Source organism: Aspergillus multicolor (genome assembly GCF_047715735.1).
Source record: "Aspergillus multicolor strain CBS 133.54 unplaced genomic scaffold BDW74scaffold_37, whole genome shotgun sequence".
Classification (NCBI taxonomy): domain Eukaryota; kingdom Fungi; phylum Ascomycota; class Eurotiomycetes; order Eurotiales; family Aspergillaceae; genus Aspergillus; species Aspergillus multicolor.
This window is the reverse complement of record NW_027395988.1, coordinates 54,575-74,345: the sequence shown is the minus strand read 5'-3', so window position 1 is coordinate 74,345 and position 19,771 is coordinate 54,575. Positions and strand designations below refer to the sequence as shown.

Below are 19,771 nucleotides of genomic sequence, written 5' to 3'. Positions count from 1 at the left end.
CTTGATGCCTGAGGCGTCAACAGAATAGCTCCTTACTGGTGCCTAAGGTTCCAGTATCCCGTGACCTGGCTCGCTTAGGAAATAGGGCTTCCACACACACTGACATATCCTATCCATCCCGCGAGAGTGAGCGTTCGGAGCCTGGAGCCTTAACGACAACCAACCCCGACACCCAAGTACGCGACGACCTTTCCTTCAACCCCTACTTTTTGATTTTACATTCTCTAACCCGCTATTTAGAGAAATCCGTCAAAATGGTCAAGAAGAGGGCGAACAAGTAAGACCGCAACCCTTTCCTACCTGGCACGAACTTTGGACTCTCTATCGACTTCCCGACCTCGAATGTGGCGCCGATGGACGACCGCTATACACACGCCTTGGAAAGAGGTCTTGACACCATGTCACAACGATCGGGAATGAGAGAAAAGAGATTGGAGGGCCAACAATATGGGAAATATCAGGAACTAACAATTTTACAGCGGTCGCAACAAGAACGGCCGCGGCCACGTTAAGCCCGTGCGCTGCTCCAACTGCGCTCGCTGCGTTCCCAAGGACAAGGCCATCAAGCGATTCACCATCCGCAACATGGTTGAGTCTGCTGCCATCCGTACGTTGACCCCGTCGCCACCGAATGAACCTCCGATCCGTCGCGCCGTGTTGTACGAAAAGAGATGGACTACGTGATTGGAACCTGGAATCGGCATAAAATACCCATGACAACACGCACGCCCGGGTCGGAGGGAACTGAAACCACCACCGCAATAGAGGCTGACCTGGACCTTTCGCTCTATAGGTGATATCTCCGACGCCTCCGTCTTCACCGACTACGCCGTCCCCAAGATGTACCTCAAGCTGCAGTACTGCGTCTCCTGCGCTATCCACGGCAAGATCGTTCGGTACGCCACCCATGTCGATAATTTCAATCCGATACCGGCAGCATAACTGGTGCTAATCTTTTCTCGAACAGTGTCCGCTCCCGGGAAGGTCGTCGCAACCGTGCCCCTCCCCCTCGCATCAGGTACAACAAGGACGGCAAGAAGCTGAACCCTCCCCAGGCCGCTAAGGCTATGTAAGGAGGTCGCAGGAAAAATGGAATTAGTTTAAACGACACGAATGTTACTTTTCCCTTTTTGTTGTGAACAGACTCTTCTTACTCGGTGCAAATGGAATGAACGGGTTTCAGCTCGGGGTTGAAAAAAAGGCTTAATGGTCTCGAAGCATCAAACTTCATAAGATACCAAAAATGAAGATAAATTATGACGCATTGCTTCTGGTATTGTGGATGCGAATCAGGGCGGGCCACAGGATGCCTATCAAGCCAGTGAAGAGACAACGGCAAGGACCAGTAGCATGCATTCGCGACAACAGAGTTGTCCAAACTGCTTGGGACAATATATACATGTGTGATGCAGTTCCTGGCTATCTTGTATCGTACACAGGCATCGCCGCGTCATGCTACCATAATCAATTATGGATATAGATACCCTTTCTCAAAATAGTTCCCATAAAGATCCACCCACCCACTTCGCCCCTTCGGAGTCGCATTCCGAACAATCTTAACTTCTCCCTTCCAGTGCCCTTCAACATGACGAGCAATAGATAAACGAAGACCAGGCACGGGACTCAATGCCCTAACACTTGAAGACGGGGATAACCGACCAGTCGACCCAGCTGGATAACGAGACGGAGACTGGGGAGACAGGGTATCGTTGGTGCTTCTTCTCTGAGCAGTATGGCGCACAGCCTGCGCGTACTCTAACTTCTTTCTCCGCCGGAAAGCAGCTAGTTCAGAGACAAGATCCACTATTGGTACTGAGGGTGCCGACATAGACGAAGGATTATTGGCGTCTGGCAAGAGAGCATTATCCTCTGTTGGAATCCCGCATTCAGTCTCTCCAAAGAAGCTAAAGTCATCGGAAGCCGCAGACCACAGGCGTTCAAGCTCCCAATCGCCCGTCGCCGATTTCTGGTGCCCTAGTTGAGAGCTAATGGGTTTCCAGGCGGTCGACTTGACGGGTCGAAGAGAGTTGGTTACTGGTGTTATTTCGAGGACTAGCTGGCGCAAGCCAAAGAGGGACTTTGCTCGTTCCTGCTCGGCCTTTTCTCGATCTTTCCCGGGTGGTAGGGAGTAATCGGACCCTGCTTGCAGCGTTGCCAGTAGTGCTTCGTTAGAGCAAGCGGTTATGAACTGAATCAACGACTCCAGGATGGGTGATGTGGCAGGGACGTGGGACGGTACATCTGTGAGGACGAGAACTTCGAGGTGAGGAATATGGAAAGGATGGAGATAATCGACGTAGCTTTCCCTTCCCTTCCGCCGAGGCTGAGACTTTGGTCGCTTTGCGAGTAACTCTTGAATCTTTCTAGCTCGTGGATCTTCCATGGAGAGCGGCGAACTATATCTCGGGACAGGTGAACTTGAGAGTGTAGTGTAAGTGTCTGAAGGGCTAATCAACGTCGATGGGTCGCTTTCATTGGGAATCAACACTTCAGGCGCAAAGGCAGAGCCCCGTCTCGGAGCCATTGGACGCTCATCGGTATGCTCTATGCCGTTTCGATACTCCTCGTTGTTGCGCAAGCTGTTGGACGGCTGGGGACGTGGAATACTTCCTGCAAGCTCGAATACAGGAGTAGTGTCTGCAGGAAGTTCATGCAATTGGGTGTCATGAGTTTCTAGCTCACTGAAACCTGCCGTCCCACTTCCACCTGAGAGCTCTGGGAGGAGATCATCCCATGATACTGGGCTTCCCTTCGGTGCAATAGAGGTGCAAATGGTGTGATGTGCTCTGAGATAAGTCAAGTTGTCTCTCGCAACAGTGCCCAGAATGGGTATCAGCTGTTCAGAGCCGGAACTGGTCCGGCGTTGTGCATTGAGCTGGCTTCCACTGACATCTTGCGCTCTATCAAGAGTCCCTATGTCGAGCACATGTAGTCGAGATGTGGCTAGGAGACTCGCTGCTCCGTCAACGGTGAACTGGTTGCCTGCGAGGTAAAGGTGTGTAATCCCCACATTCAGTAGATCTTCCACCCAAGATCGGCCTGTCAGAAGACGTGTCAATGCCTCCTGAAATTTTTCGTCCAGGCCCGGTGAGCGAAGAAAATGTGGACTCTGAATGAAGGTGTGGCTACGAGTGCTTGAGGTGGTTAGTGTACGGCTGCGTTGACCGTGTGCATTTATACCATCGCTGGGCGGCAGAAAGGAGGCATGAAGCAATGGCTGGAGGGCCATATCAGTTAGCTTGTTGTCCCGTAGGTCAAGAAGCCGAACCCTTTGCCCAATAGCATTGGCCAGAAACGCTGCATCGACATCCTTCAATCCAATTCCCCGTAACTTGAGCACCTGCAGACGCTCCAGTTGAGATAATGCAGATAAGACGGTCTGATCCTTTGCAGATGTAGTATATGACAAATCGAGATATATTAGCTCAGGAAAGCGTAGCAACGTCTCCGCTATGCCCTGGGACGTTGTATTGGGCTCGCGCTCCGCTATGAGAAGGCGGGTATTGTATGTTCGCGTAGACGCTCCATTTGATGCAGCGCCCCTTAGGGCCATCATGGCACTGTGATCAAAGAAAGGTAGCTCGGATACTATCAAGGACTGCAGGCATGGCATATATTCGAAGATTTCGCGCAGCCATGAATTATGCGGGCCCCCATAGATTTCCGAGAGCGCTGGGGGCATATGAAGAGTGTGGGTGAGCAGCCGTGTCTCAAGACGGGCATACTTGAGGGTCCTTCTGAACCTCGTCAAAGCGACTGCCGCACGTATCAATATACCCAGGTTCACGGATTGTTAGAGTGTGATTACCGTAGACTTCATCATTTTCCTTTCCGAAGTGAGATGCTGGGTTTCCCCATAAAAACGGCATGAATACCGTGTGCCATCTTCGACAAACCAGAGTCACAGCGCAGAGGTCACTCGAGGGGACATACTGGGCTATTATGGACAAAGCGTCTCTGGTCGTGGCTGCTGAGTAGCTCGGAGGAACAGTCTCCATCAGCCTGACTTGGAATATAGCTTCTTAAAATGCTGCAGCAGCAAAGATGACCATCGTCTTAGTCCTTCGAAGACAGTGATGAGCTTGTTGAGCGAAGATGAGTGAATAGGCGCGAAGATGGCACTCAGAGGGCCCAAGTGCTCACCGGGGCACTGCCACTAGATACTGCCATCTAGCGCCCCGTAGCGTATTTAGTGCACTTTTCGCAAATTGCGAGTGGCACCAAGTATCGAACCTTCAAAGTGTGATCTCCAAGACACCTCAGGAGATCGGGGGATCATAGGGCACCTGACTCAGTTAAATCCCCTGAAGAAATATGGAATTGATGGGTTCACTTTGGTGTTGGTGCAGTACGCTTATGATACGGCAACATGATGCTCGATAAGCATAGATACCGCTGTATTACGGCCAGATTACAGCCCACTTGACGTCATGCTAAGCGCATGCTAGAAAGTTAAGCGCCTCAAAGGGGCCTTTAACCCCTGGTGCCTAGGTGGGAAGGAGCAGAAAAGAGAAAATACATAAAGCGTTTACTCCGTATCCTACGACTCGCTTCTAACGATTTACGACTTCATCTTACTCAAGAGCATAGCACAATGGATGCCTGGCATCGCAACGTCCGCCTACTGCACCAAATCGATGAGTTTCTTGACATTGACCCAAAGCAACCGCATTTCGTTGCCGATTTCATTGCCCTCATAGATGCAGTCCGCGAGGGGCTATACGTGGTTGACGAGGATATTCGGATACCAGACTCACAAATCAATCTACATTTCCTCACCAAGCTAAAGTCACGTCCCGAATGGAAGGAATGGGCTATGACGATGCTGCGGGATAGCCGAATCAACGCTTCCAACCTCACCGATTGCATGACGTTTCGAGAGCTCGCGGATCTAGCGCTCAAGCAGGAACGGTTGCTACTACAACAACAGCGGACTAAGCGGAAAGTTGGTTCGCAGCGGAGGGTTTCCTTTGTCCAGTCCGCGGTACCACAGACACCTCGGTCACTTACGCAGGAGGACATCAATGCCTTTGTGGTCCAGGAGATGCGCAACCAGCGCGAATCACGGCGCCTCAGCCAGATGAGCCACCCTCCCAGCCACAATGCTCGCAGTCATATGAAACGCCCCAGTCAAGAGGAGATCAATGACTTTGTCATCCAACAGATGCGCCGAGATGAAGAGCAAAAGGGGAAAGCACGTCGCAGTTACAGCCAACCCCCGAGATACAGTCGGAACGACCTTCAGCCAAAGCCAGTGACTACGCGCTGCGATTTCTGCGGAGATACTTACCACCCATCGACAAATTGCTGGCGACGATGGCGAGTAGCTGCTGAAGCACTTCAAGGCCATCCCCCACCAAAATTAATCGAATCTCAAAATGGACTGTTTGCTCAACCGCGTATGTATCTATCATACTAGTCAGGTTGAGCGCCCTTCATATATACGGCCTTGTTTCTTATCTTTATATTTGTTGGACTTTATGATTGAGATGCGACGATACAGCGAGCGAGGTGTTTGGGAAACGGGCATTTTGGGTTTTATTAGCCATGTCAGTTATTTTCGGTATATAATCTGTTTTATTCAGGATCCTGCAATAGAAACCGGCATTGCAAATATAAAGCAATTTTAAGATATCTCCAAGTTCAATGTAGTAGGCGACGACGCTGATATATATCTAACGGGACGCGAAGGCATTACCGCATGTCGTATGCTTGGGGAAAAACAAAGATTAAGAGTGACTACGCACACTTACTATGAACCCAGAAACATGTCATTCCTCCTCTACAGATCCTGAGATAAAGCTCTTTAGTGAGGTCTACCATATGCTTCAACGAAGCTGGACTTATAGTTCTACAGTCTAGAGTAGGGTTGCGGGGCGCGGCGTGATTGGTCACCGCCTCAGTGCTGGAGAGCGATGAAATGAGAAGCTCGGGGAAATTTTGGTCGAGAGCATTCGGACGGACCGCTCTATCACCCCGTCTCCTGCTGGCCCCTATCTTAGTTTTGCACAACTATTCATCTCTTACTACTTGTTATTCTTCGCACTAAATATACCATCATGGCCTTCGCCGGCCAGACTCCCACGATTGTTGTCCTCAGAGAGGGTGGGTTCCGCCCGCAATTTGAACCCCTCTTCGCCAGTGTGTGTTGAGGTTGATCGCCAACGCTGACCCGTGCCCTTTTCTGTCATTTCACAGGTACCGATGCGTCCCAAGGAAGGGGCCAGATCCTTTCCAACATCAATGCCTGCGTGGCAGTCCAGTCCACAGTGAAGAGCACTCTCGGCCCGTACGGAGGTGATCTGTTACTGGTCGATAACAACGGAAAGCAGACAATCACAAACGATGGTGCTACGGTTATGAAGGTTCGCTCGTTATTGTCTGGGTAGAAGATATAGACACAGCTTGCTGATGAGTCTTTTTTTCTAGCTCTTGGACATTGTGCACCCGGCCGCCAGGATCCTTACCGATATCGCTCGCTCCCAAGATGCCGAAGTTGGAGATGGAACAACGTCAGTGGTTGTCCTTGCGGGTGAGATCCTCAAAGAGGTTCGAGAGCTGGTCGAGCAGGGTGTGAGCGCACAAACCATTGTCAAGGGTCTCCGAACCGCGAGTGCGATGGCTGTCAACAAAGTAAAGGAGATTGCGGTGGATATGATCGACTCTGCTGGAAGCGAAGAGAAGAAAGTTGAGACCTTGCGGAGGCTGGCTGGAACCGCTATGAACAGCAAGCTTATCAAGCGGAACTCGGACTTCTTCACGAAAAGTAAGCGCCCCTGGCAGAAGAGACCCGAGCGCGATGGGACTCGGTGTAAGCTAACTGCTATCTCTCCTAGTGGTCGTGGATGCGGTTCTGTCGCTCGACCAGGACGACCTGAACGAGAAGCTGATCGGTGTCAAGAAGGTCACTGGTGGTGGTCTCCAGGACTCTCTCTTTGTTAACGGTGTGGCGTTCAAGAAGACCTTCTCCTACGCCGGTTTCGAACAACAGCCCAAGTCCTTCAAGGACCCGAAGATCGTGTGTTTGAACGTAGAGTTGGAGTTGAAGAGCGAGAAGGATAACGCCGAGGTCCGGGTTGAGCAAGTGTCCGAGTACCAGGCTATCGTCGATGCGGAATGGCAGATCATTTACAACAAGCTCGAGGCTATCTACAAATCAGGTGCCAAGGTTGTTCTCAGCAAACTGCCTATCGGCGACTTGGCTACACAGTACGTCTACCGTTGCTATGCATGGGCTTCTCACTTTCTAACAGCTCGCTCTTTATAGATACTTTGCGGACCGCGACGTCTTCTGTGCCGGTCGTGTTGCGTCAGATGACATGGACCGTGTGTGCCAAGCGACCGGTGCCGCCGTTCAATCTACGTGCAGCGATATCCAGGACCGTCACTTGGGTACCTGCGGCTCGTTTGAGGAGCGCCAGATTGGTGGAGAACGTTACAACCTATTTTCCGAGTGCCCCAAGGCGAAGACTTGCACACTCGTGCTGCGTGGTGGAGCTGAGCAGTTCATTGCTGAAGTCGAACGAAGTCTGCACGACGCCATCATGATTGTCAAGCGTGCGCTGCGCAACACAACCATTGTTGCGGGTGGCGGTGCCACCGAACTGGAGCTCTCCGGCTACCTCCATCGGTATGCCGACCGAAACGTCCCATACAAGCAGCAAGCCGTTGTCAAGGCGTTTGCCAAGGCTCTGGAGGTTATTCCCCGACAGCTGTGCGACAATGCAGGCTTCGACGCCACGGACATTCTTAACCGCCTGCGGGTGGAGCACTACAAGGGCAACACTTGGGCAGGTGTGGACTTTGACAATGAGGGCGTCCGGGACAACATGGCGGCCTTTGTTTGGGAACCTAGCTTGGTCAAGGTTAATGCTATTCAAGCAGCCGTGGAAGCTGCTTGTCTTATTCTGAGCGTTGACGAGACCATCAGTAAGTCCTGATATGTTTGAAAGCTCGACGAATTGTGGCTGATATTTGGAACAGAGAACCAAGAATCCGCCCAAGCCCAGGCACCTACGCGCGGTCTGCCCCCAGGAGCCGCACAACGGGCTCTTGGTGGAGGCCGAGGCCGTGGTATGCCGAGACGATAGATATGCTAGTAACGTTATGGCGGAGGAACAAAATAAAGTCCCGCCATCGGCGCAAAAAAGATGAAAATACTCCGATGGATACTTAGAATAGCATGTCGCTGCATATCGCCCTCAATCTCACCATTAATACTCAGGACTTTTCAGCGCGACTCACCTGAGCTACGTAATTTGGGATCTTAAACCTCTCAGCCATACTATCATACCCACTAGCCTCGGAATATTGACGCATGAGCCCCTGCGCAATCGATGGGCCTGACTTGGATAGTTTTGATTGATCAGCGCTGCATAACATGCATAAAGTGTGGCTGTAAAATATGTCGAGCTCCCGATGTAGACTCTTGAGAACTGCTGACTAGCGCATTCTTGCTATGTCGACATTGCCGAGAGCCTAGACCCCATTCTTCTATCTTCATAGCTTCAACAAACTGACCTGGTCACTACTTGAGAATGGGGACTTTGTACGGAGTATGATGTCAAATCAAATGATCCAAGCGTCCGGATCTCATTCTCGGGCCTCACGTGTGCGGGACGGTCCACATAAGGCTAAAAAGCACTGAAACATCCTTGAAAGTTAGGCGCAGCTGCCAAGTGCAGGGAAAAGTTCAAGAACAAACCAGCATGATCGAATTCCGACGGCTTGGGCTCGAACCCAAGCTTCCAGCAGCCGATTGGACTAGCTGGGACATTACAAGATGACACTAGCAAATCTCGGCTGGCTGATGCGTCGGCGATGCCGGTTTGTTGATGGATTGTTGACAGGTCTGCCCTGTAAGTGTAACCGACTGGCATCGGCTGGATCCAATCCATAGCGGATGCTTTCCCCACCTGATCTTAGGCTGCATCTTTTCTCCCGCTCTCCCTCACCACCATCTCCATCTGCATTCGACCAGCCCGGCCTTCAGCCCTGCCGCTCCTATTTGTCTGAATCTGTTTCGAGTGGTTTCGCCGGTGACCGGTCTCCCCGTCTGACTAGACAAGATGTCCTACTACCCTCCTTATTCCGGCGCGCCCGGATACCCCCCGCCACAGCAACAGTATCCTCCTCAAAACTACCAGCCTTCCCCGCCCCCATATCAGTAAGACTGGCCAACCTTCCCACCTTGCTTATTTTCTTGCCTACCTGCAATTTCCTTGCTCTTTCAGTATTCTCGTGTAGTGCGCTCCTCTATCGACTGCAAATCGGACATTTGACTGACCGAGGTTCTTTCTCCACCCCACAGGCAAATGCATCACCACCATCAACAACCGTCTTACGGCGGCGGCTATCCCGGCCAGGACTACCGCCAGCAGCAGAACCCTTACCCGCAATACGGCCACCCGTCACCTCAACCATATCCTCCGAGTCATGGATACAGTGTATGTTGTCAGTCAGACATTCATTATGCTGTTAATTGACTTTGCCATATAGCAAACCCAATCGGGCTATCCGCCCTCGCCTGCTCCTCCTAATGGCGGCCAGATGTACCATGGACGACGTGCGTGAAATGATTGACCAGCACCTGAACATTCTGCTGACACTGTCTCAGAGCCCTCGTACCAGCAAAACCATTACCCGTCCTCTCATGGGGGCCCTGCTGCTCCGCCTTCCCAACCCCAAGCCTTTGGTCACGGCGCGCCACAAGGTTATAGCTTCCAGTACTCTCGCTGCACGGGAAAGAGAAAGGCTCTTTTAATCGGTATCAACTATTTCGGCCAGAAAGGTCAGCTGCGGGGATGTATTAACGATGTGAAGAACATGTCTACATACCTTAACCAAAACTTTGGCTACGCCCGGGAGGACATGGTGCTCTTGACAGACGACCAACAAAATCCGATGAGCCAGCCGACGAAGGCGAATATCCTGCGTGCCATGCACTGGCTGGTCAAGGACGCGCAACCAAACGATTCTCTTTTCTTCCACTACTCCGGACACGGTGGCCAGACACCCGACTTGGACGGCGACGAAGACGATGGATACGATGAAGTCATCTACCCCGTTGATTTCAGAGTGGCGGGCCATATTGTCGACGATGAGATGCATCGGATCATGGTGAAGCCGCTTCGACCAGGCGTACGACTGACGGCCATCTTCGACTCGTGCCACTCTGGATCTGCCTTGGATCTGCCATATATCTACTCGACCCAGGGTATCCTTAAGGAACCCAATCTCGCCAAAGAAGCAGGTCAAGGTTTACTGGGCGTCATTTCATCGTACGCGCGTGGTGATATGGGTGGTATGATGTCGACAGCCGTCGGTTTCCTGAAGAAAGCCACCAAGGGCGATGAAGCTTACGAGCGAACCAAGCAGACGAAAACCAGCCCCGCAGATGTTATCATGTGGTCAGGAAGCAAAGATTCTCAGACCAGCCAAGACGCCCAAATAGCAGGCCAGGCTACTGGTGCAATGTCATGGGCCTTCATCACTGCTATGCGCAAGAATCCCCAACAAAGCTATGTGCAGTTGCTGAACAGCATCCGAGATGAGCTTTCGACCAAATACTCACAGAAACCACAGCTGAGTTCCAGTCACCCGCTGGGTACGTCCCCTGTTCCTGGATGATATGTTTTTGTACAAGGGCTTTTCTGACGGATTTCCTAGATGTGAACCTACTCTATGTAATGTGATGGACTTGGGTGGTTCTATGTGCTCTACCATTTCCATTTTTTTTTTTTCACTTATAAACAGCACCTCATGCGCTCTGCTTTTTTCATGCATAGTCTTTTGCCTAAAATATCCCTTTTTGCATGTGATGCCTCGTACTTTTTGTGTTTCATGATTATGGCGTGGTTCGATCATTACGGAAATGGGTTTCACTTGGGCAGCATCATTTAAGGGACGATTATATTTGTGGACGCCATGCATACAAGTTCATCATACCAATAGCAAGCCACTATGCGTTGGATGTAGTAGTAAAATTGTCCATTTTATGTATTCATTCATTCGTTATCAAATAGTAACATAACTTTTCTGCCGAAGAACTACCCCCTTCTAGGCGCGTTGACCACGGTCCTCGAAAACGAGGCACTGAATGTGTCTTGTGACTTGTGTCTTGATGCCGCTATGATGCCTGTTCGATCAGTGACCGGCGTGGCATTTATGATGTTATCAAAAGCCTCGTCGTCACTTCCTTCTGTACCTGACATGGCATCTGAATCTTCTCGTGGCCCGTTATCTGGCCGTTCAATTTTCTCTGGCTGCACCTTATCAGGGACTGATGGGTTTTGGAAGGATTTCGAATTCAGGATCTTTGCGCGAATGGCGGCCATCTGACCTTCGTCCTCGGAGTCGTCAGAAATAGCGTATGGGTCCTTCTCTTCTTCCTCTTCGTCGTCTTCATTGTCCTCCTCTCCATCCTTATCACTATCCTCGTCATCGTCATCTTCTGAGTCAGGTTGCAGTTTTCGGTTCGTGTTGCCGACGGTCCACATGTCGTCTGCACCTCCTGCCCTACTCTCTTCATACTCTTTTTCGATTTTTGCAAGCCATTCCTCCTCTGTCCGCTTGACGTCCATTTCCGATTCACATGCCGCATACCGCTTCAATAGTTGCGCGTTGATTTCGAGGAAGGCCTCGCCGTATCGGAAGGGCTTTAAGACGATTCGGGCCCAGTCTTCGTGACCGCAGATGCAAAAGCAGGCCGCTAAAGCTTCGACGCAATTCAATCGCCATGGCTTTCCGTAGTTGACTGTATTTGCTGCGATGAGGTAGGGTACTAGCCGAATTAGCGCCGTGTATTTCTTGCGCGCAGAAAGAAGACCTACAGAGTCTTTCGCATTTCCCTCCGATCCGCGACCAGGGCACTTCCTTAACTCTCACCCATGAACACTCTACCACGGCGGCACCATATTGCTCTAGCAGTTCTTTATCGGCGGGGGAAACGACTTTCTTCGCATTGGGCCTGCATGTTGTTCTGTAAGTCGCTGATCGCCCTTTCATTCTTGAGTAAGGCGACGTACGAGACAACCACACCCTGGAACTTCTGCCCGATGGCCAACTCTCGCATCAGACCAAAGTTCATCAGCCTCTTTCCTGAACATCGCTTCGGATCGCAATGACCGAGATCCCAGCAAGCGGCTCTGAAAGGAGGCCTTTCGGAGCCGGAATCGTTCCCATCGCGGGGTACAGGGCGTGGGCGGGGGTTCGAGAATTTCTTGCCTCCGCGGGAGAAGTTGTCTTTCTTGTGGCGGACCATCGTGATGTGAGATGGTAGAAAAGGGGTATAAAGGTGATAAAGAAGTTAGCGTAAAGATTTGACAAGGTCTTAATTAGAAGACGGACTTAGCCAAAGAAAATGAGCAAACACGTGGAGTTAGAGCTAAACGCCGTCGCCGCCAGACTGCCCGGCCGGCGACCCATCGGTCCTCAACTCCACCACGTCCACCACTTCCCTGCCCGATAGTGATACGCCCATCGCCTCGGCTCTTAAGAGCGACATATCTCCTACTTGCATTTCTTGTTTTTTTAACCTTTTACACTGGCCCCCGTCGTCACCCTGGAGGCCGCTTCAGCACGGATGGCAGCTAGGGACCGCTTTAGTGGTGCCTATGCTGACCTGGGCTTCACCCCTCTTCAAAGGGCCATTCGTACGTTACAGTCTAACGGCACGCATCTGTACCCATAGACTAACTTGCTCGCTCAATTTACAGGAAACGCCTGTGACTTATCTCACTACGAACCGAATCTCGCTCTGAACCTCGAAGTTGCGGATCTGGTCAATTCCAAGAAAGGCAATGCGTGAGTACTCCGCCTCCGGGTCCGAGTCGCAACGCCCCGATCGAAGCTACAGCGCGAAACCTTTGCAAACCCATTCCTGACGCTTCGTGTATACTAGTCCTCGAGAAGCAGCGTTGGAAATCGTCCGTTTCATCAACTCGCGAAACCAGAATGTCTCGTTACTAGCATTGGCGGTAAGACCGATCTCCATGACTAGCGCATCACGGCGCATTGCTAACGGAGCCGGTTTCGGTAGCTCTTGGACATTTGTGTCAAAAATTGCGGATACCCTTTCCATCTCCAGATCAGCACGAAGGAGTTTCTGAATGAATTGGTTCGTCGCTTCCCCGAGCGGCCGCCTTTGCGGGCCACGAGGGTCCAGCATCGGATTCTCGAGTCAATTGAGGAGTGGAGGCAGACTATTTGTCAGACATCGCGGTATAAGGATGATCTAGGACATATTCGTGATATGCATCGACTACTGCTGTACAAGGGCTATGTCTTCCCGGAGATCCGACGCGAGGATGCGGCTGTTCTGAATCCTAGCGATGTACGTTGGCCTTGATGGTTGTTGTCGAAGTCATATTGACTGTTCGCAGAATTTGCGCTCGGCGGAGGAAATGGAAGAAGAGGAACGAGAGGCGCAGTCAGCCAAGCTGCAGGAGCTGATTCGAAGGGGGACGCCGGCAGATCTACAAGAGGCGAACCGGCTGATGAAGGTCATGGCTGGATTTGACACTCGGCATAAGACAGATTACCGGGCCAAGGCGGCAGAGGAAGTGGCCAAGGTGCAGGAGAAGGCTAAGATTCTGGAAGAAATGTTGCAGAGCCAGGCGCCGGGTGATCGGATCGCGGAAGGTGATGTGTTCGAGGTAAATATGCATTGACTCCAACCAAAAAGCCTTCTAACTCGACATAGGAGCTTGCGAATGCCCTACAAAGCGCGCATCCGAAGATACAGAAGATGTGCGAGGAGGAGTCGGATGACCCAGAAGCTGTGCGCAAACTACTGGAGATCAATGACAGCATACACCGTACGATCCAACGATACAAGCTTGTGAAGGGCGGCGACTGGGAGGCGGCGACGAGAATCCCCAAGGGCACACTGGGTACTACCACGGGCGTGTCCAAGAACGCCAACAACGAGCTGTCTTTGATCGATTTCGACCCAGAGCCTAGCTCCAATGGCGCAGAGCAGCCTGCACAGGGATCCAGCTCTCTTGAGAATGACTTGCTTGGGCTGTCAATCGACGAGCCGATTCCATCAGGTGGAATATCGTTAGGACAGAGTATGTATATGTGTTCTCGCCTAATTCATTGACTAACAATATCAAGCGAACCCTCCAGTTCCCCAGATACCCCAGAACCCCAGCGCATCCCAACCAAACTATGATATTCTCGGCTCGTTAGGTTCAAGTTCAACTCAACCTTCGTCATATTCCTCGACACCTGTTCCTGCATTTTCACAACCTCCAGTCACTGCAACGCCACCTCCCGCAGTAGATCCATTCGCGTCCTTAGTATCTGCCAGCCCTCGACACAACAGCCCGCTCCCTTCCAGCTCGGCAAGCCCTCGGCCACCTGCATCGTCATCCCTGCTTGACCTCGCTGGAGCTGGCGCCGCACCTGAGCAGAAGCCCAAGGCAGCAGACGACGATGAGTGGGACTTCGCCTCATCCTTACCGCAAAGTAGTTCATTGCCGAGCACCAACCGCGTGCAGGTGCTGAACTCGTCACTGAAGGTTGAGTTCGTCGCCCGCCGACACCCCCAACAACAACGTCAGATTCATATTGTCGCGAGCTTCTCAAACGCAACAAGTCAACCTCTGAGTGACCTCCACTTCCAGGTCGCAGTTGAAAAGGTACGTTTCACTTCCACGTTAACCAATGGTCTTGCTGACAAGTCGAGTAGGCTTACACGCTCCACCTCCGCCCTCAATCCGGCCGCGACATCGCCCCCCTCCAGCAAAATGGCGTGCAACAAGAGATGCTTCTCGACGGAATCGACATAGGCAAAGGCAACTCGGTCAAGATCCGGTACCGCATCTCGTACCGGCTCGGCAGTGAGACGAAGGAAGAGCAGGGGATGGTTCCGGCACTTGGAATTGCATAGAGCAGCTACCTCGAGTAGTTCATTCTTACTTAGCTAGCTTAGTCTACCTTCTTGAGTTTTTGTGTCAGCCTACCTACCACCCTACCTCCTACTTGCCTACCCAGTTTAGCCTGTCCACTGCAGCGCTCTTCTTGTCTATATTTTGTGAATTTATCCGCCTTCCACGCTCTAGACCTGGGTCGACATGGGGTGTGGGAGGGGGTCATTGGTTGTTGGAGGGATCTTATATATCCAAAACTGATATTTTTTGGGTACTGCCGTGTCCTGTAAGCGCTAAGAGTGATTGTTACTTACTGTAAGTAGTAGATTTGAGAAAATCGGTTGAAGCCGCTCCATGAACCATAGGTGCGGGATAAGAGTGCGTACCCATATCTACGTACACACTTACTCAGATTAGAACCGCGGTCCGTGGATTACCTGTGCCTGACTATTGTATTATCTGACTTGGAAGCAAATATGAGTGATTTATGGCATGGAGACATAGTTGCCGATTCCCAGACACAGGGATGATCTGGACGCTACCCTATGTTGTTGAGGATAAACAAACAGCACTGTGTCCGTTTCTGGTTTGAAATACTCCGTGGCACACTTTAATAAAGTCAGCTGTCCCAATATACTCTGGCCATGTAGGGCAAGACATAGGACTCGCCCGACTTTCGGGCTTAAGGTGATGTGATGCCCCTCTTGGTAGGGTTGATAACAGCCTGTTCAGTGGCCATGCATGAATGAAGTTAGATAGCGGGCAGAAAAGGAAAGTGGAAGCCGAATAGAATAGAATCCTCATACCTTGCAGTAGCGATCTGTGTAATTAGTAAAACGCACGGATGGCCGAGCAGGTAGATAAAGTAAACCTACCACTCTGAGTGAGGAGAACATAGCCCGTGGAGGCCGTATGCGTATCTCTACACAGTGATCAACATACGCCGTTTCTACACCTCCAGCCTGGCTAGAGTCTAGGCCCATTCTGATAGCCTTAGGTTAAGGCTAAGAGTCCCTGCGTTAGCGCAATCTCAATCTGAGCGCCTACTACGTAGGTCTGGAGATAATAGGCGAGCCGCGAGCATCGGATCCGATGCGAGTGCGAGACATGCCACCACGCCCGATAACAAAGGGTAAAGTGTAACGACAGAGAATAGATGCTCATCGTATGATTAAAAATCGCAAGAAGGTAATGCGCGGCGTAGTGTGATCCTTCCATCTGAGGCACCACATGCATGGGACGTAGGGCAACGCTCGGCCAGCTCGGACAATCGGTAATTACTTGCCAACGTATAACGCCTCCAGATAAGCCCAAGGTAGAACATGCCAGATAGCTGAGAATCCCCTAGGCGGAGGGGCAGTGGCGAGGAAAGTGGTGGTAGGGCGAAACGTGGTAAGGTGCCCTGTCTTCTATATTGTCTGTCAGTGCGGCAGTACTTCGGGCAGTCGACTGGCTGTGATTGATCTGGAGTAGCTTCCCAGGTTACCCGTCCGAAGATAGGACCAAGGGATGGAGGACCGGGCTAGAGCTGAGCTCTATACGGAAGCAGTTAGAGAAGACGGGGCCCGGGGGAGCAGCAGGGAGGGTGGCAAGTGGAGTTGATTCGGGGTTTGATCGCTGTGGGCCGGAGGGGCTTGAACAGTGCGTTAGCTGCAGCTGTCAGAATGGCTTCTTTGCCTATTGGCGGGTGAGTTGGGATGGCTGGCAAGGAGTACTTACTAGACGGCGAAGAGGAGGAGCAAACGGAGACAACCTGGGATAGGTAGACAGACAACGACTTTCTTGTTGACACCACAAGAGACGACTTGGCGATGGAGAAAGTGAAAGAAGCGAGGGGGATGAAGAGTGAGCTGGAGGGGGAGGGGATGGGAGGGGAGGGCAAGGAAACCGAGGAAAGAGCGAGGAGTGGGCAGGCAGAGCTTCCCCAGGCCTAGACTACTTGCGTGGCTGCTGTGCTTCGTGCGTAAGAAACCTTAACGCTGGCAGGCCCATGGAAGCCCGCCAGCGACCCAGCGCACACCCAGACCTGGGCGGCAGGTGCCAACCATGGACGGCGCGCCTCTCGACCTGGCCTGGCGGGCATTTAACTTGCTCTCTCCATGTCACTTTCTGCAGCTTCTCTGCAGCCTTCTTCTACCTCCACCCCCGCCCTCTTTCTCGCATTCTCACCACTATCTTTATCCAGGAAGATGTCTCCCAGACCACCGAGCATCGATTCGTATGGTCAAAACCAGGGCCGCACTAAGGAGGAGAATCAAGAACGGTGCGACTTCCTCCTAGCGTACGTTTTATCTAGTACTGAGAATCGCAGGGCCTTTATCGCAGCCTCCAGGCGCAAGGACCGCAGCTTGGATGCTCGCATTGAGTCCGCCAATCGGGCTTCTTTGCTGCACAAGAAGCGCACTGGAAGGGCTCTCATGATCAACCGCGAGGTCGTTGAGAATGAGTCCATGTATGAGGAGATTGACGACACCTATCGCGCAAAGATGCTTCAATACATGCGAGTTCATAATGCGCAGCTGACTCATGACTTTGACAATTCACTCCTCGCTGGCGTGTCCGCTGCTTCGCAAAGAAGGCAGATGCCCGCTCCACTACATACTGGACCTTCATACAGTCTGCAGCACTCATCGCACCCCGTCCTGCAGATGCCCAGTGCTCCGCAAAGTCCGAGTCTCCCCAGCCCTTCGCTCTCACAGGGGTCTACCTCTCAGAGTCCGAGAATGCCAAGCGGTTTACAAAACCAGCGGGTGCAGAACCGCCCAATCTCCAGCCGACGCAACAGTCACCACCGCGCATCCAGCGTTGCACCCACTGGGCCCATTCATGGCGCTCGCAAGCTGTCCATCGATCTCTCTCACCTGCGTAACACCCTCCCCGGACCAAGCACTGAGCCGGGCAAACTCAGCTTCAACGCCTTCTCGACCCCAGGGGCCAATCTCTCACCGTCGTACATAACTCCAACTGAGGCTCCCAATCAAGCCCAGGTGCCATCCTACGTTACGATGGAGCCTGGCTTGACCATGCGCCCACAGCTACAGCAGCAGCTATTGCAAACCTGGCAAAATCTCTTTCCCCGCCATGCTATGTCCGACTCGACATCTATGGGTGGTCTGCCTATTATTGGAGAGCTGCCGGGTCAGTTCCGCAACCGCATTGCGTCTGCTCCTACTTTGCCCGCTCAAGCCATAGCACAAGCACAAGCTCAGGTGCAGGCTCGGGTTCAGGCTACCACCCCAGCTCCACCTCAGGCTGCTACCCCAGCTCCAGGCTCCAACGGCGCCCATGGAACGAGCCAGCATCACCGAGTGCGGTCAGAACCGGGGCCGGCTCCCACCAATGTCCCCACTTCCACCTCTTCCTCTTCATCGTCGATGTCTTTTCACACAGGATATCGCCCAAGCAACAATTTGTCATTTTCGGACCCTAGCTCCTCCATCGAGTTGCTGCCTACACCAAGAAGCACGTCGCCTCATACTCCGGCTTCTTCCCAAAGCTCCAATCCGCGCATGAGCATGGGCAGGGGCGACCTGGACATAACCGAGATGGACCCCTTCAAGCACACATTGTCTGAGCTACAGGGCTTCGATGCAGATCTCCAACTCAGTTTAGAATTACCAGGACAGGGAATGGTTGAGAGTGCAGATCAGGATTTCCTCGACTTTAGCCATTTTGCTTCCACTCTTGATCAGAACCATCTTGATCAAAACCATTACCCGGGGATGTCCCACTGGCAGGTATCGGGCCCTAGTGATGGCACTCCTGCAGATACTGGCTTTCCTGGTCACTTGGATATGAAAGAATACATTACTAACGTGTGAGCGGTTTGATGTCTTCGAATATTTCTTTTGGGCGTTTTCTTCCCACTTTGCGTGGGTTTCCACCGTACCTTGCCAATACCAGAGTTTGACTTCATGCGAAGGAGTGGTTCTGATATATTTATGGATTTTCTGTTGTCATTTTTGCAAAACTACCCACACTAGCTTCTAACCTTGGCCCATACGAGAATTGACCGCATATCTGCAACGTACACTCTTGATCTGCATATAGTAAAGTCAATCTCCCGACGTTACACTTAGACATATTACTGCGTTGAGACATGGGCCAGGCCCGGAATAGCCCTGAATTACTGGAGCAGTGACCTAGGAATGAGGTAACTGCCATCGACCGCAAACGGAAGGTGAGCGTTGAGCCAAGGCGTAGTGTGCCGATAAAGTGATGTGACGAGTTGCGGATGGGCCCGTGACTGATGGGAGGTAACATCGGTCCGAAATAAAGAGTAGCTGTCATGTTATTCTAGATTCCGATCGACTCGTACCCTCGATAATTAGAAGTGCTGTTAGTGAAGTTGAGCAGTGTCCCTTAGCCCTGTGATTTCGATTTCGAGTCACTTTGGCTTCTGGCAACGTTGTAGCCTCAGAATCTGGAATCTGGATCTCTACTTCTGTACCCTAGTCCAACTTGCTGCTGAACACGGCACTGGCGGGAAGTAGAATGTCAAGAGTGAAGATACTGCACCGTGAGCTTAAGCTGGCTCCACACATGTCCATAGTGATAGCAAATGCAGTGCCATTGGCCCACTCAGATAATTAAAGTTCTCTCTCTGTCGATCATGTTTCCGCTAATCCGGGTGCAGTTAGTGCTTCTTTTGCAAGGGGGCTTGGCACTCGCTCGGGCTTTCGTTATTTTGTTCCCCGTCAGTAGCCGCTTTGGGTCGCTATTGCTATCATCCATGGTTGACCTTTTTGCGCTGCCCTGAATTGAAGGGACAGGACCAGCTACCCTAGGCGATAGGACAGGGTAACCTTGCCAAGTCTGGCAGCCACGCAAGTGCTCGTGGGAAATTTTTTTTGGCGTGGTCCCTGCAGAAGGTTGCTGACGAATTTTATTTTCGT

At 51.8% G+C, this 19,771-nt stretch overlaps 9 protein-coding genes across 9 annotated transcripts; 7 read left to right on the top strand and 2 right to left on the bottom strand.

Annotated features, from left to right (window-relative positions):
* Window positions 1-254: 254 nt before the first annotated feature.
* BDW74DRAFT_182612 (40S ribosomal protein eS26) lies at window positions 255-1,073 on the top strand (the record flags this gene model as incomplete). Its single annotated transcript, XM_073730304.1, has 4 exons — window positions 255-277; window positions 480-607; window positions 794-896; window positions 968-1,073. 4 exons carry the CDS (start codon window positions 255-257, stop codon window positions 1,071-1,073), a joined length of 360 nt encoding a protein of 119 aa, XP_073579252.1.
* BDW74DRAFT_93257 (uncharacterized protein) lies at window positions 960-4,084 on the bottom strand. Its single transcript, XM_073734106.1, has 2 exons — window positions 3,809-4,084; window positions 960-3,756 (listed from the first exon to the last, which is right to left on the bottom strand). The coding sequence occupies exons 1-2, from the start codon at window positions 3,996-3,998 to the stop codon at window positions 1,469-1,471; spliced, it is 2,478 nt and encodes an 825-aa protein (XP_073579251.1). The 5' UTR covers window positions 3,999-4,084; the 3' UTR covers window positions 960-1,468.
* A 231-nt stretch (window positions 4,085-4,315) lies between these two features.
* Window positions 4,316-5,723, top strand: BDW74DRAFT_161570 (uncharacterized protein). Its single transcript, XM_073725810.1, has one exon. The coding sequence runs from the start codon at window positions 4,595-4,597 to the stop codon at window positions 5,417-5,419; it is 825 nt and encodes a 274-aa protein (XP_073579250.1). The 5' UTR covers window positions 4,316-4,594; the 3' UTR covers window positions 5,420-5,723.
* Window positions 5,724-5,921: 198 nt separating this feature from the next.
* Window positions 5,922-8,496, top strand: BDW74DRAFT_93200 (chaperonin-containing T-complex subunit CCT7). Its single transcript, XM_073734105.1, has 6 exons — window positions 5,922-6,105; window positions 6,199-6,365; window positions 6,430-6,766; window positions 6,837-7,209; window positions 7,268-7,929; window positions 7,984-8,496. The coding sequence occupies exons 1-6, from the start codon at window positions 6,060-6,062 to the stop codon at window positions 8,088-8,090; spliced, it is 1,692 nt and encodes a 563-aa protein (XP_073579249.1). The 5' UTR covers window positions 5,922-6,059; the 3' UTR covers window positions 8,091-8,496.
* Window positions 8,497-9,073: 577 nt separating this feature from the next.
* Window positions 9,074-10,871, top strand: BDW74DRAFT_93128 (Metacaspase-1). Its single transcript, XM_073734103.1, has 5 exons — window positions 9,074-9,245; window positions 9,311-9,446; window positions 9,499-9,565; window positions 9,617-10,606; window positions 10,669-10,871. Exons 2-5 carry the CDS (start codon window positions 9,315-9,317, stop codon window positions 10,692-10,694), a joined length of 1,215 nt encoding a protein of 404 aa, XP_073579248.1. The 5' UTR covers window positions 9,074-9,245; window positions 9,311-9,314; the 3' UTR covers window positions 10,695-10,871.
* On the bottom strand, window positions 10,839-12,653 carry BDW74DRAFT_93164 (ribosome biogenesis TSR3 family protein). The gene is made up of 3 exons (XM_073734104.1): window positions 12,027-12,653; window positions 11,832-11,968; window positions 10,839-11,782 (listed from the first exon to the last, which is right to left on the bottom strand). The coding sequence occupies exons 1-3, from the start codon at window positions 12,260-12,262 to the stop codon at window positions 11,049-11,051; spliced, it is 1,107 nt and encodes a 368-aa protein (XP_073579247.1). The 5' UTR covers window positions 12,263-12,653; the 3' UTR covers window positions 10,839-11,048.
* BDW74DRAFT_182607 (VHS domain protein) lies at window positions 12,584-14,896 on the top strand (the record flags this gene model as incomplete). The annotated part of the gene is made up of 8 exons (XM_073730303.1): window positions 12,584-12,653; window positions 12,717-12,804; window positions 12,902-12,977; window positions 13,040-13,333; window positions 13,383-13,655; window positions 13,703-14,072; window positions 14,119-14,645; window positions 14,696-14,896. The coding sequence occupies 8 exons, from the start codon at window positions 12,584-12,586 to the stop codon at window positions 14,894-14,896; spliced, it is 1,899 nt and encodes a 632-aa protein (XP_073579246.1).
* A 1,826-nt stretch (window positions 14,897-16,722) lies between these two features.
* BDW74DRAFT_93090 (uncharacterized protein) lies at window positions 16,723-18,756 on the top strand. The gene is made up of 2 exons (XM_073734101.1): window positions 16,723-17,139; window positions 17,188-18,756. Exons 1-2 carry the CDS (start codon window positions 16,976-16,978, stop codon window positions 18,695-18,697), a joined length of 1,674 nt encoding a protein of 557 aa, XP_073579245.1. The 5' UTR covers window positions 16,723-16,975; the 3' UTR covers window positions 18,698-18,756.
* A 156-nt stretch (window positions 18,757-18,912) lies between these two features.
* Window positions 18,913-19,645, top strand: BDW74DRAFT_161551 (uncharacterized protein). Its single transcript, XM_073725809.1, has one exon. The coding sequence runs from the start codon at window positions 19,438-19,440 to the stop codon at window positions 19,633-19,635; it is 198 nt and encodes a 65-aa protein (XP_073579244.1). The 5' UTR covers window positions 18,913-19,437; the 3' UTR covers window positions 19,636-19,645.
* The last annotated feature ends 126 nt before the right edge of the window (window positions 19,646-19,771 follow it).